The sequence below is a fragment of the Henckelia pumila genome, chromosome 1, assembly GCF_033568475.1.
Source record: "Henckelia pumila isolate YLH828 chromosome 1, ASM3356847v2, whole genome shotgun sequence".
NCBI classification, from domain to species: domain Eukaryota; kingdom Viridiplantae; phylum Streptophyta; class Magnoliopsida; order Lamiales; family Gesneriaceae; genus Henckelia; species Henckelia pumila.
The window spans coordinates 108,876,544-108,891,416 of NC_133120.1; the positions used below are offsets into that span (position 1 = coordinate 108,876,544).

Below are 14,873 nucleotides of genomic sequence, written 5' to 3' on the forward strand. Positions count from 1 at the left end.
AAAAGAACACCTAACTCAAACCTTGTGATCTTTTTATATGTATGTTAAGTGTTCGTGTCCCTGATAATTTGTGTGTAGATTTTTAACATGATAGGATATTTTTTAAATCATTTAAGTTATTTATTATGATTAGCTTATTTTTAGAACTCACTAAAGTGGATTCTTATAATATATTTTTTATTGAATGAAAGTAGAGATATGTCTATTAAAATGATAAAGATGCTTAATCTAGATTGATGCATTATTATAATTTATTTATATGGTCTATTGAAATGACCATATCCATATCACAATCGTCATAAATCATGTTACATGTAATTGCACATTTTCAAACTTGATAGCAAAAATGACATTTTTTTTTGGGTGTATATGACCATTTTATCGTTTGTCAACAAATGAAAAGTAGTTTGATTTGAATGATAACACCAATCAAACCCCTTACATGGTCACAAACTAATAATAATAATAATGCTACAAAAATGCATATAAAAGGATCATTATTCAAGTGTACATTTTGCTGCGGTAGTTGTACATTAGAAAGTCCAGGTGGAATTTATTTGGGTCAGACCAAAAAGACACGTGCATGCCAACAACCCCTACCACCACCACATAAATGATTAATTTATATATTTCCCCCAAAAAAAACATAAGATTAATTTTAATAGAAACTCAAAAGGACACGTCGCCATGCACCATGAATTGACTAAATTGTCACACCCCATTTTTTGAGAGCCACACCCATTTAATAATATAGAAACAAATTATTAATTATATTATATATAAAAATTTAATTAATATAATTATTATGTTAACATATTTTTTAAAATAAAATATTATATGCTTCTTATGATTAACAAGGGAGATGACCATAATAATAATATAAGACATCATTGATTTATAAATGAGATTATGAAAGATTTTAATATAAGAATTATATTTATATTTGAATAAAATAATTGTACATGATTTTAATCATTCGTAAAACTTGAATTAAATATTAAATAAAATTAAGATGAATGATTTACAACATGAAATTTTGTTTAAATGTATAATTAGATCTTAAATATATATATATGTTAAAAAATTATATATAGCTCTTCAATTTTGTTTTAATAAAATTTGATGGTAGTTTGGGAAATGGCAATTATGAAGGGCAAATGAGGTATTTCAGGTATTGTTAGCCGGCAAGGGCATTATGGTCAATTAGCTCAGAAGTTACTCGTAGAGAGGATATTTAAAGGCAAATATTACAAAGTAGTAAAGCCTATGCTTTTCCTCGTGCCCATCGTGAACAGACAATACTCTGCAAACCAAAGATTATCTTCTCAGATTTCGAGATAAACGATTATAATTGCTCGATTTTCAGCCACCGGAGCGCCGTAGCCTCGATTTGTGGCTTTATGGCGGTGTTGAAGCTGTTCATATTTACCCTGTTTCTTTCGCTGATTGTTGGCCGGATCGCTGCCGATGCTGACGTGTCCATTTCGGACGCCGATGGTGTTTCTAGATCGCATGGCCATGGCTCAGATGTCGTAGAGCAGTTCAAGTCCAAGATCCATATTCTTGGTTAGTTTTGTTTTGTTGAAGATTTCCTCTTTTTTTATTCAAAGTGGAAAACCCTTGATTTTAACCTGTTTCATTGGCATAATTTTGAATCTGTGGGTTATTTTTCGTGGTTTTCCGATTGTTTTCAAGTTTTTTTAATGCGAAAGGAAAATGTTATCCCATCATCCTTACTTTGGAACTCATGTTCAGAGGTTGGATTGGTCTACTAATGAAAAGAAAACCTCGGAAAAATAATAAATTTTGGAAGGTATGAAGTATTCCGTTTCTGCTAACACCTTCCGTATACTTGGCATTTGGCAACATATGAAAATATCCATTTGAAGAGCATTCGTGCGGAGTGTGTGGAAAAATTGTTTAACTTGGTGGATTGATAAGTGGGACTGGCCGTATTTCTGCTTGATTGCGTTCAATTATGTATTCATCGAAAACAAACGTCAAGTTTTATTTTAAAGGAATGAACTTTTATGTATTTGAATTTTTTGGTGGTAGGGATAGATGTTGCGTCTTTAGGCAATCACATCTGGGTGGTGTCTCCTAAATTTTAATTTTGTGAGATATAATAGTTTATTTTAAAGAATTGGCTTATCAATGCCAAGCTTATCTAGTACATACAAGAATTAATCAGATTCATGATTCTTGAAAAGTGAAACTTACTATCTGTTAGATTCATAGGATATCATATCACTATTGCTACAGGCCTTACTGAAGGAAGGCTAGTTACATATAAGAATGTAAAATCCATCAGGATCGTCGTGATCCCTCTTTTTCATCTTGTACGACTAGTTTCAAACTTTATAATTTATTCCCTTGTTCAGTTTATGAGAACCTATAAGTGTATAATACGTGTTGCTACCTTCTCCTGCCACAGACGGAGCAAAATTACGTATTGCTATGTTATTTGGTTGATGTCTTATGTTATCTTACATGTTTGTTTGGTATTAAGAGTCCCTTATTGATGAGAAAGCTCGAGAAACAAAACTCAAGGATGAGGTGATTGCTGCAAAGGAGAAGATAATAAAAGAAAAATTACATAGCATTGCAGCATTGGAGAGAGAAATTGCTTCTCTGCAGGTGAGTCATTAATTAATATAGTGCATAGAACCACGAGCTCAAGAAATGCTTATGTTCAAGCTATATATGTATCTAAGGTACTTTTTTTACTTCTAGAAAAAGGGAAAGCTAGATGTTGCAGAACAAATGGGGAAGGCACATGCAAAAGCTGATGAACTGGAAAAGGAGGTGGAGAAACTCAAAACCAATATTGATTTGAGAAATAAGGAAAGAGATATATTGGAAACCCGGTCTGCTGAAGTTGAAAAGAAGGCGTCGGAATTGAATGCTAAAGTTGAGAATGTAAGTCACATGTGTATCCAAAGAGCCACACGTGTATAAAGTTGAAACTATTTGGAAACTAAATTTACACAATTTTCCGGTTAATGTGGTTTGGATATAATTTAACTATCTGTATAATTTGTTATACCGTGACATTCTTTGCCTGTACAGCTTCAAAAGATTTATGATGAACAGAAAACAAAGTTGCGGAAAACAGAACGAGCTCTTCAAATTGCTGAGGTATTGTGTCAACTATGACAAGACGATAGATACAAATACGCATGGATTTGTATGATCGAATATTTATTTTTTCTGTACCAAATATATATAGGAAGAAATGATGAAGGCAAAGTTTGAAGCTACATCCAAAACCAAGGAGTTGATGGAGGTATAGTTTCATCATATTATTTTCTCTTTCTACAGCTCTGGATATGAGCACTTGGTAAATGATATGCGCTGTAATATCCTGATGCGCGTCCATGTCTTTGTTGAGCCTTACCGTTTTCTTCACCTCTCCCCTTCCCTTGAAATCTTTGTTTACCATAAAATACACTGAGATTTTCTTCTGCCTAACTTAGTTGTGTACCTAAGTCCTCGATACATTCATAGTGACTAATTTGTAATGGCCATGCCCAACATACGAGCCAATGCATAGATCAGTGCAGTACTTAATTTTCTATTTAATCATTAGAGGAGAGCAATGCTTGGCCCTTTGAACAGATACTGATGAAGTGATATATGTGTTCTAGAACTAGATTGACTTAATATCGCACATGCAAAAATTATCTAGTGGAAATAGACTATTTGATTTGGTATTTTAGGTCCAATCTTTAAATCATCAATTTATTGTAATATCTTGTTGTATGAGAGTTGTTTCAAGGCTTTCTCCAAGTATAACCATTTGGATTTATATATGATTGATAATTGTTATCAATCTGTTTGGTTATAAAATGTGTAGGATAGAGATACTGGACAACTTCATTTAGAATTACAAGCTTCCAAGGCAAATTTGGATTATCATAAAAGCAGAAATGAACTTCATGTTCGACTGTCTTACTTCTGACAATTAGTTTGACCAAATTGAATGACATTCTGAACATAAAGGGAAAAGAGCACGTAATTCATGTTCCTGCTATTTTTCATTTGGTTGGGTATTTTGATTATATTTAATGTCGTTTCATTTCTCAGCAAGTAAAAGTCAATTTGGATATATTTCTTATTGAATTTGCCTCTTCAATCTGTGAAAACTGTAATCAGATCCATGGTGCATGGTTTCCACCTTGGCTTGCAGAATATTTAATGCAATATCAGGTATTTTTTTATAATATTTATCTAAGCACTCCAATATTTGTGTGTTATCTATTATGTAGTTGACTGACTTTCAATTTTCAGTTGGTTTTGGAGAAGAACTGGCAGCTGCATGGGAAGCCTGCTATGGAGATGATGACACAGAAGGTCAGACATTGGTGTGATATACATGATGGCTCATGCTCCCCTTCGGAAATATTTAGAATTCAGCTTTCACCCGTTTATGTCAATTCAGGCTATAGAGAAGAAGACGCAAGCTGAAGCATGGGCTGCACCACATGTGGAAACAATTAAAACTGTAAGTCTCACAAGTCACAAGAGCTCATATATCCTGATTGTTTGTGTTTGATTTATTCTGGTCAGGTTTTGTTGCAGAAAGGGGAAGTTGACGATGTGATTAAATTTCAATGACTCTTTTTCTTTATTTATATTTACATTTATATTTATATTTTCACTTATTTACACCCTATTATTATGATAATTAGCTGATCTGTGTTTTTATGCACTTCGATTTGGATTATGCTGTCTAATGAGATCTATTTTGCTTTCAATTTCATCCCGCATTCCATAGTGTTAATAGTGTACAATTTGTTTATTTATCTCTTGGTTTATTGTCATGCTTTGCCTGCATTGTTTCTTCTATTAATTTGTGATTTGGTGTTTATTCTATTCCATATTATCTTATGAAGAAATGGGTACCAGCAATAAAGGAACAGTGGGTGGTGATATCTACCAATGTTGAACCGCATGTCAAATCGCTCACTGGAAAAACTATTGAAATATATGAAGCTTCTAAGGTTGCTGTTACTCCCCATGTCATCAAAGTTCAGGAGCTTACGAATCCCTATTTTCAGGTGAGATATGGTTTGGTTATTTCCCTTGTTGATCTTTTCTCTATTCTGCAGCATAAGACAATTTACTTACCATGCAGGAAATGAAGAGATTAAGCAAACCGTATATTGATCAAGCTGCCACTGCAACTAGGCCTTATTTTGATAAAGTACATCTTACTCTGAAGCCTTATAAAAAGAAGGCAGTTCATACCTACAGGAAATTCCTTCAGTCAGCAACTACTTACCATCATCAGGTATGTGAACTTAAACCCTTCAAGTTTTGTCTTCTCTTCTGCAGCCTCTCAGATGAGAGGATTGTTGAGGTTTTTCGTCAAAATGATGTTCTTAATTGAATCTTACCAGAGCTTTGTTTTCTTGTGGCTCATTAATCTTAAGGGGCTCCTTCCTAAGTGAACGGATTATTAGCTGTTGTCTTTGTCCATATATATGCTACATTACTGGTTAATGATCTCAACATATTTTTCTCGTCTGTAATGAAGGTCCAAGACACATTACAAGAGAAACTGAAGAGTCACGAGCTTACTAAACCTCTTGCAACGAAAGAGTTGATTTGGTTTCTTGTAAGAATTTGACAAGGCTTTTGTGTCTATGTTTCCAATATTTCAGTGCAAAAGCCAAAAAAGGTTGGACAATGCTATTAAATTGACCTTTAATATTGCAGGCCTCCGCGCTACTGGCTCTGCCCATCTTTTTTCTGTGGAAATTATTTTCAGCCATTTGCTGGTTAGTCATCTGGTCTACTACATACCCTGCTTTATTTTCACTTCTGATATCGAGAATATGTTGTTTTGAGTTTGTATGCGTGGAACTTGTTTTTAAAATCTAACTTATGCGACGCCATTTGTTTTTTTTATAATCCTTTGATTGCCGCAGCAACAAGGGGAGGAAGCCTGTTCGCAATGGTAACGCTAAAAATTCACGTCGGAAGGCTAAACGTGGACACTCAGATGAGTGATGAGCTAAACCACTCCATTTTTACTTAATTCCAGGTGTGCCCACTTAAGTGGTTAAGCGTCAATTGAACCTTATGTTGCGAGATTTGTTTTCAGCATTCCCATGTCATTATATGTGTGGATGCTATTTACTGTGCTTTGCACTGTTAAAAGGTCATGAAGACTCTAAACCTATTTCTTTCTCATCAGCTCAGTGTTACCTCGTTTTGTGTCATCATATCCAGCATTTCATGTGGACAGTCCATTTCTGCATCTGAATTTGATGGCAGTATCTCGACATTTGACAACGCTTTATTTTCTACTTTTCGCAGGTTAGTTTTGGCCTCTCTTCCACGCCTTCTTAGCATATAGCCGCAGCATTTGTATTACACTGTTGATCTTGAAGCTTTTGGAATTTCCTTTTCTTTTTATTTTTCTTTTTTCCTTTTTCTTTTTAATTTATCTAGAATAGAGTTGAGTAGTTTTGTTTTGTAAGTAGCGGTCTGGATATGTGTACCATTGTCTCTAATGTTATTTCAATGTATTTTCCTTTCTTTATGGCCATCTATACTGTTCCATTCCAGACCCACAATCTAAACAGCTTGTCACGTTTTGTTTTTTTGTTTTATGGCATTAAATTTGTTTGATTATATATATCTTCCATAGTTTAGATCAATGAATCATGATTTTCATGTCATGACTAGGAAAGCTGTTTCTATGACTGGTTGGGAGGGATGGGTCGCATCGCTTTCTACCCTGATTTTCAATGTAATTGTTCTGGACATGTTCTGATAATATTTCCGTGTTACAAAAGAAAGAAAAATAATTCTTCCATTGTTTTTTTGTTGTACATCCTGAGGCATCATGTGCTGCTTCTAAAATGACAGCTATGCCAAATCCACCATCCCTTAAGAAGGCATTCACAATGAGATTGTGAAACTCAATTGAGAATTTCACAATTTGCAAAACAGCAAGTGCATACAACAGAACATGTTGTCAATAAAACACAAAAGAATGAGGTATATGCAGAAAAAAACAATTATATGACCATTTGCACTAAACCCCACCTGACACAATTCCAACATGGTTGCAAGTCCATTTGCATTGATGAATTTGTCAACAAGAAAGCCAATGGGCCCTTGAAAATGCAGGAACAAGATTCTGATCATTCTGTATTTTTCGAAGCACTGAATAGATTCCACAAGCAAGAGAAGATGGTGCTCTGAAATATTGTTGCAGTGCTACACATGTTTGCGAAGCTCTCTGTGTACCCGAAGAGGTGAGTACTTTTGTGGCTGGTCGTGGAAGAGAAACCGGTAGACGTAAATGGCCACGAAAAATCCCATATTTCTTTGATGCAACTAGATATGATCATTCATCAATGGAAAAATATATACCTGAATCGAACAAATTGTGAATAAGCAGAAAAAATTTTGGGCACTTCTTGAAACAGCCAGCAGTCTCAACATACCACCTTAGTTTATATAAGAATATCAAATCTATGTCTGATCTGGAGGGACGATTTTCTCCTTCGTCTTCTCTTATTCTGATGTAATTCTAGTTGATTATGTTCAATGAATATTTTCTTGTTCAAAAAAATAATAATAATAAGAATATCACATAGTCAAATTCTAAAAAATTACAACACTTTCGATATTATTCGGTAGGTATGTTGAGATCTTATACATGGTTTTGTCTATGCTATCCCATTGGGGTAGTGTCCAAATGAGATTTAACGATCCATTATTTTTAGCATTTGATATGATATTATTTTAAATGATGTCATTTCAAATGAAAAAAAAAAAATATAGGCTCTTGGATCTAGCACATGAGCAGCATAGACAAAGACCTTATACACACAGGACATATCTTCATTAGGGTTGTACTTTTATTTTATTTACTTTTATTGATGTCCAACATAGTTAATACTGTTATACGTGTTGCTTCCCTAAATTTCTCTCTAAACTTCAGTCTCGTGAGGCTTTATAGTCTCAAGTACAAACAGAAAACACAAAATCCCTTTTGTTTTAGATTAATTAATTTTTAAATATTGTAATCGTGGTGTAATGTCATGCGTTACAAAGTGAGACTTTAGTGATTGAAAGATTTAAAATCGTAGTTCTTGAATAATGAAAATTTTAATTTGTTAATTTTGAGAAAGCGTTTGTTATTTGGATCAAAATAAATTGTAAGGAGTGAAAAAAAAAAGAAGAAGAAAACAATTCGTTTTCATTGTCGATCAATTTAAATTCATGAAATTCTCAAATGAGTTTTAAAATATATTTTAGATATTTTTATTATAAATTTTTGATACTAATATATAATTTATTACTTTAGGTGTAAGTCTCTTAACTTTAATTCTAGATTCATTCTAAAAATTAGAGTTTCATTCCCAACTTATTGGACTAGCCTAACACACGTGAGTTATCTAATGCGATTTACTTGGCTAGCGCAGCGTTTACCCATTGCACATTGAAAAATAACAGCTACATATTCTCATGTCAAAAAAAAAATATTACAACAAAGTTATTTTAGTACATTTGAAAAATAAATAAATCAATCAACTCGAAAAAAAAATTAAATAAATGATTCTGTCAAAAAAAATAAAAATAAATGATTTGTCTGTTAAAAAAAAAAAAAAGGAGATTGAAAAATTCTTTTATTTAATTACGCGAAAAATATATGCAGCGAATTGATCTTTTCCAGTCTCCCGCATAGTCGCATTGCGATCCCGATGGAAGAAAGATCGTTCCTCCCAAGAAATCATCGGTCTCCGGAATTTCACAAGGAGTGGATTGAGTAAAGCTCAGACATCTCAATTACCAGTCTTTCAACCCATTTTACTTTTTTCCAATTCACGCTAGTGCAGGATTCAGGATTCACTCAAGAAAAGCTTGATCGCAGAGGATGACTTCAGCTGGAATCTGCCCGTGAATTTCGATGGTTCTGGAGCGAAAGAGGATCAGGATTCGTCAGAATGTGGCGAAATCCTCAGGTACGTGTGTGGGGTTGACTTGAGCTTTTCGAAAAGCGACTCTTCAATTGCATGTGCGACCGTCGTGGTGTTGGATATGACTACTCTTCAAGTTGTATACGAAGATTCTGCCGTGGTAGAGCTGCGTGTTCCTTATATTCCTGGATTTTTGGCATTCAGAGAGGTCTTCCTACTTCAAACCCCATTTCTTGTTTTCCCCCTTTCCAATTTGGAATTGTCATGTTGTTTCTAGAATAAGATATTAGGAAATGGAAGATTCGCTTTCTTTTCTTTTTTTTTTTTTTTGGTCGATTGTGGATGATAATAATTTGGGATCTATCTTAATATTGATCTGTTTACAGGCTCCAGTGCTTCTAGAACTTTTAGATAAAATGAAGAGGAAAGATCTTCCGTCCTATCCTCAGGTGCCCGCCGTATCTTATATAATTGAAATTTCCAACCTTGTTTCCAATTGCTAATTGCTCGCCCATGATGCGTAAGGCGAAATGGTGAAAGTTACTAAATTTACTTCATGAAAATATGAAATAAAGGTTTTATGCAATGCTTTCCATTTCTTAAGAAACTGAGAGTTGCTAGGGAGTTTTCCCCCTTAAAAGTTATGTGCAGGTATAACATGTGTGTTTGTTGCCATATATGGTTCTTAGACCAATGAAGTTCTCGTGATGTGGATACTAAAATTTCTGAAGTCATGTATTATAACAGTTATTGATGGTTGACGGCAATGGACTTCTTCATCCTCGGGGCAAGTCGTTTTCTGTTATATACTCATACAAGAAAAGATAGCATATATTTACCAGTTATCCTTGAAATAATATCATTCATGCACCTTCTATCCTCCCTTGGGTTGTGAATTTGGGACAATAGTGTGTTTTCATTATGTTTAAGTGCCAACTCAATGGATCATACTTTTCTTCAATTTTTGTTTTATTTTCTTTAAATTTGCTCTTTGTTTATTCATCTTTTTATTGGGAGCTTGCACAGGCTTTGGATTGGCCTGCCATCTTGGTGTTTTGGCTGATCTTCCTACGATTGGGATAGGAAAGAAAGTAAGTTTTCACTGGTAAATGTCTCTATACGCCAAAATTGGCAAATATGTAAATCTAAGTTGTAGTAGCAATCGCCTCCAATCTGTTACTTGATGTCATTGATACTAGGTCGACTTTTCTAAAATTTTGCATATCTTTATCAAGCTCTAGTTTTTGAAGCTGTCAATAAGATGTGTGTCACTCTTTTTCCAGCTACACCATGTAGATGGCCTCACACAATCTAAAGTGAGACAGATGATTGAGGCCGAGGAGGATTCATCAAAAGATGTTTTCACTTTGATTGGTGCCTCCGGATCAGCATTAGGAGCGGTAATAGAATTTGCTACATAACCTATGTACTAATTCCATATACTTCTTCTATTTCAATTTCAATTTCAATTTATATTCTGTCGCATGTCCTGCCAGTGTTCTTTTTAATTTAATCAACAACTATTCTGGGCGATGATTTGTAGCTTATCTAGCACCAAGGTCTCAAATTTGAGATGAGGTCTTAGGTTTGATCGAAACCCAATAGTAACAATTCTCATCCCCAACTCAAAAAAAAAACAAACAAAAACAACCTGGGATAATAATTACTCCCTTAAATTGTCTTCACCAAGTCTAGCAAATTAGAATTCTTCTACCTCCCCAGCTGATGAAACAACCATTTTTTTCTGGGTTTATGTTGTCGTGTTGGTCTTGTGCAAAAGTGTAGAATTTGTTGGCAAGCTACAATCGTCTATGTTGTCATGTCAGTCTTGTGCACATGCCTAGGTGGCTTGGTAATTGAATTCTGGTGTTTGGGCAATTATTAGATTTAAGATATTCGATTCATACAATTACTATTGAGTATAAATTTTGGTACAAATGCTTGACTCGTATCAAATCCAAAGTCATGTATTTGATTGTTATGAGTTGCAAGTTGCAACAATTACTTCTAGAGAATTGTTGGAGAACAACTGCCTCGCTAGCCTACATGGTTTGTCGTGGTTGAACCATAGTGCTTGGGTTTCTACAATTTAAAAGAGTTAAGCTGCAATGTCGTCGCTCGCTAAAAATTTTGATACAATTGCAGAAACATAGTCCTGTGTCATCTGCAATCGTATAGCATTTGATTCTTTGACTGTTTTTGTCTTTTATTTGTGGAGTGCCACCATTGAAAGTAGCATCAGCCAATATTTGTACCGTGTACAGGCTATGAGATCGACTCAAGGCTCAGTTAAACCCATATTTATATCTGTTGGGCATCGCATATCCCTTACAACGGCCATTAAAGTTGCGAAATTCACTTGCAAATTCCGGGTTCCAGAACCCATCAGACAGGTGAGAGGGTGAATGTTTTTTTCCTGTCGATTTTTAAGATTCCATCATCCTTGCTAAATGATTCAGCTGTTTCAAAGTTTGAAAGATATGATTCTGCACAACCTTATTGTTTTTTCACAATTTGATTGTTTAGGCTGACATTAGATCAAAAGATTGCCTTAGGAAGCATGGCTTAAGGTAATGCAATTCAATTATGTTTGGTTTTAGTTTGGGAAATTGTAAATGAATGCCTATTTGAGTTATTTCTCGAATGTACATTTATTTTTCACCCACCCAATTGTCATATTTCTTTTTTGCGATTATATTTTCAAATCCAAGCAACTCTATTACATCACTCTAATAATAAAAAGAAAAGAATTGTGTTATTGTTGTGGAAGAAATGAAACCAAAGATATGGTAGAGCTAGAAACCCGAAACATATATGGTTTGTGTAAGCAGTGCCGGAACAACTCCATTATTATATTATAAACATAATTCATTAATCACATTTTAAAATTTTACCAAATTATAGAGTTATTAAATGATGTGTTATCTAAGTTTAAACTATTTCGTACTGATTAATATTTTATTGTTTTTAAATATATATTTGTTCTAACATAAAAAGTAAATCTTCACTCAAATGAGTATATTTTTTATATAGAAAATAATATTTTTAACTGAAATAAGCATATATTTCACAATATTTTTTCCGTAACATAATTAACAAAAAAAAATCTTCTGTAAAAAATAATATTTTAGACATAATATATTTTTTTTTTTTGGTTTAGATTCTCTGTACTGCAGAGATAACAACACCTTGGGCAATGCCATAAAAAGGTGCCGTTTAATGCCTTTTTCCCTTCCTTTTACCATGCAAATTCGAATTCTTGTGATGGTGCCGTTTGATGCCCTTTCTTCCTCTCATTTTGTCATTTTGATTATTGAAGTATACTACTTGCGAAAAACATGTCTCAAATTTTGTTTCTCTTTTAAAAAATAATTAAGAAAACTTATTTAATTAAGACAAGACCAAGGAAATAATAACTATATATTATTTTTTAAATAATCGATTAATTCATGTAAAGTGTTAGGCGATTGAGTCGATGCTACTCGCAGAGTAGTGCCCTGCGGGTGATGTGGTGGCTCATGATTGATTAAAATCAGTAGATCCCACATGAGATCCACTAATTTTGACCAATCATGGGGTTACACGTCACCCGTAAGGTAGTACCCTGCGGGCGGCCTGTACTAAACCGTGTTGGGCCCGCCGGCCCCAGACAAACTATTTTCTCACAATTAATTTTTTTCCCATATTTCTTCCTCGTACATGCCGTCAGCAGGGCATTACCATGCTGGTGACGTGTAACCCCATAATTGGTCAAATTAGTGGGTTTCATGTAGGGCCCACTGATTTTAACCAATCATAAATCGCCACATCTCCCGCAAGGCACTACCCTGCGGGTAGCATCGACTCAATCCTTGAAAGGGCCCGTGTCCTGATTTAATATTTAATGATCAAGCAACCAGGATTAATTAATGTAAACAGCGAAAACGAGTTAAAAATTTGCGTTTGGGCCTACAAAAATTTCGGCATGACTTATTCGTAAATAGGACATCCCAAAAACATGTACAACACAACCAGCAATATATACTCGAAAATAGAGTCACAACTCCAATTTACAAACCTATAGCCGCACTGGCCAGGACTAAACACATGCAGAGCCGGCAAAGTTCGATCACACAAATAACCATTCAAAACAAGATCCAAAACTATTTATACAGTTACACAGGGCATCACCCCGGCAAATATAAAACTCGCTAAACTGATATATTTACATGTATCTGGGAACTTGACTCCACGCTCGCCTCACTGGGTACCACTAGATGACGCTCCACCAGATGCGTCAAATCCCCCTGGATAACCTGCTATGGAATCACAAACAACCACAACATAAAAAGAAAACAGGGGTCGGACCCCAGTACGACGAACTATAAAAATTACGACAAATATAACTAACATGAATAAAATCAAGTACAATGCAATGAAATGCAATGTAATGCGTGACAGGTATCAATGAAATAAGGGATACCAAAAGGGGTCCAAATAATCGTATCACAATAAACTCAGTGGCCACCCGTGCCAGGAACGCAGCAGACCTCGAATCATCACTGCTAATCCATACACGTAGCATCGGAGGGTGACAGGAGCGACCCGTCCAGCCTCATGCTGTCATCAGGAGTGTCGTACGTAGCATCGAGAGCACGGTTGCTACCCGCTCGGTCTCGTGCTAACTCAGGAGTGCACTAAATAATGTCACTCGCTCCATCGATGACTCAATACATCTCAAGAGATCAATATCAATAGCAATCAAAGGAGTCAAGGCTCAACGTGCTATGAAAAATTGTAAATGAGTGAATGCAATCATATAATCCACATAAGCATATAAAGCACATTATCACTCATTACAAAATACTTAATATCATAACATGCCATTATAGGCGTCGTAATATAAATAGCTCATACGTACCTCAACCAACACTTAATTTCCACAGAAAATATCTCAAGTATTTCTCGAATATTCCAATCATGTGGCAAACCATTTATATCATATTAAACCATCCTATCAATGACCATATATCGAATATACGACGCTAAAAGTCGAATTACCTAAATATAAATAATCTGAAATTGTCCAGAATTAGTTAATAAATCCTAAATTACTATAAGGCAATTCTAACACAGTTAAACATCTAAATAATGCTTTAAACAACTTAAAAATTCAAAAATCCTAACTTATATAAATCTGAAATTTCCAAAATTCCACAATTAAGTCTGAAAATTTTGTTCGTTACCTCAAATCCACGAAATTGTTGTTCCTACATCCAAAACACAACAATTATCAATTCCTTGAATCCAAATCCAACCAAAAATCACAGACTTTGAACTAAAAATCTGCTCACCCTAAACAACCTCTGAAATTGTGATTAAGGACTACAAATTAACCTCAAAACGTCCGTAAATCGAACACCACAAAAACTGATGAGGATTGCGGCGGTAACCGGTCGGAAAACGTGGACAGAGGACGGCGGGTTTTCGAGTGTTGCAAGGAAACCTTACACAAGCGGTATCAAAAGATAGGTCTCGTCACGAGGATTCCAAAACTATATTTACTTTGAAATCCGGCCAAAAACGAAAAAGATACGAGCATTTAAAGCGACGGGAAAAGTTTGGAAAAAAAAAGAATGAAGAAGACGCAGATGGTGGTGGAAGATGACTTACGAGGAGAGAGAAACGGTGTAAAAGATAATATATATCATATATCTGTATATGGATATGTATTAGTTTAATGTGTGTTTTCTTTTATTCATTCGGGGTTAAAACTTGACCCGGTTTGAGTTATTTCAACTCTTGTGTGCTCTATAAATTAAATATGCAGTTTAATATCGTCTATAAACCGATATTTAGTAATACATATTTTTAACACACGAATTAATTAATATAGTAAAACCGGGTCCTTACATTTCTTCCCCTCTAAAACAAGATTTCGTCCTAGAAATC

General features: G+C 34.6%; 2 protein-coding genes across 3 annotated transcripts; both read left to right on the plus strand.

Moving 5' to 3' along the window:
* The first annotated feature begins 1,272 nt into the window (after nucleotides 1-1,272).
* On the plus strand, nucleotides 1,273-6,713 carry LOC140878045 (uncharacterized). 2 transcript variants are annotated; one of them, XR_012149312.1, is made up of 15 exons: nucleotides 1,273-1,566; nucleotides 2,510-2,637; nucleotides 2,734-2,919; nucleotides 3,070-3,138; nucleotides 3,230-3,286; nucleotides 4,156-4,209; nucleotides 4,291-4,353; nucleotides 4,442-4,504; nucleotides 4,896-5,060; nucleotides 5,138-5,293; nucleotides 5,540-5,620; nucleotides 5,722-5,783; nucleotides 5,934-6,049; nucleotides 6,203-6,324; nucleotides 6,697-6,713. XR_012149312.1 is itself a non-coding variant. In XM_073281649.1 (14 exons), the coding sequence occupies exons 1-13, from the start codon at nucleotides 1,401-1,403 to the stop codon at nucleotides 6,013-6,015; spliced, it is 1,332 nt and encodes a 443-aa protein (XP_073137750.1). In that variant the 5' UTR covers nucleotides 1,273-1,400; the 3' UTR covers nucleotides 6,016-6,049; nucleotides 6,325-6,644. The 2 variants fall into 2 exon arrangements, 1 of the variants encoding a protein (XP_073137750.1); XM_073281649.1 differs by lacking the exons at nucleotides 6,203-6,324; nucleotides 6,697-6,713 and adding an exon at nucleotides 6,325-6,644.
* A 1,924-nt stretch (nucleotides 6,714-8,637) lies between these two features.
* LOC140878055 (uncharacterized) lies at nucleotides 8,638-11,637 on the plus strand. The gene is made up of 8 exons (XM_073281658.1): nucleotides 8,638-8,791; nucleotides 8,862-9,150; nucleotides 9,329-9,391; nucleotides 9,690-9,729; nucleotides 9,969-10,033; nucleotides 10,226-10,342; nucleotides 11,207-11,335; nucleotides 11,469-11,637. Exons 1-8 carry the CDS (start codon nucleotides 8,727-8,729, stop codon nucleotides 11,514-11,516), a joined length of 816 nt encoding a protein of 271 aa, XP_073137759.1. The 5' UTR covers nucleotides 8,638-8,726; the 3' UTR covers nucleotides 11,517-11,637.
* Nucleotides 11,638-14,873: the final 3,236 nt, after the last annotated feature.

What these genes read in the sequence shown, in the direction of transcription:
- LOC140878045 (XM_073281649.1), top strand. Translation starts at nt 1,401, where the DNA reads ATGGCGGTGTTGAAGCTGTTCATATTTACCCTGTTTCTTTCGCTGATT. An exon ending in TGAATGCTAAAGTTGAGAAT is followed by an intron (nt 2,920 to 3,069) that starts GTAAGTCACATG and finishes TTGCCTGTACAG; the next exon opens with CTTCAAAAGATTTATGATGA. An exon ending in TTACGAATCCCTATTTTCAG is followed by an intron (nt 5,061 to 5,137) that starts GTGAGATATGGT and finishes CTTACCATGCAG; the next exon opens with GAAATGAAGAGATTAAGCAA.
- LOC140878055 (XM_073281658.1), top strand. Translation starts at nt 8,727, where the DNA reads ATGGAAGAAAGATCGTTCCTCCCAAGAAATCATCGGTCTCCGGAATTT. An exon ending in TGGACTTCTTCATCCTCGGG is followed by an intron (nt 9,730 to 9,968) that starts GCAAGTCGTTTT and finishes GAGCTTGCACAG; the next exon opens with GCTTTGGATTGGCCTGCCAT. An exon ending in CGATTGGGATAGGAAAGAAA is followed by an intron (nt 10,034 to 10,225) that starts GTAAGTTTTCAC and finishes CTCTTTTTCCAG; the next exon opens with CTACACCATGTAGATGGCCT.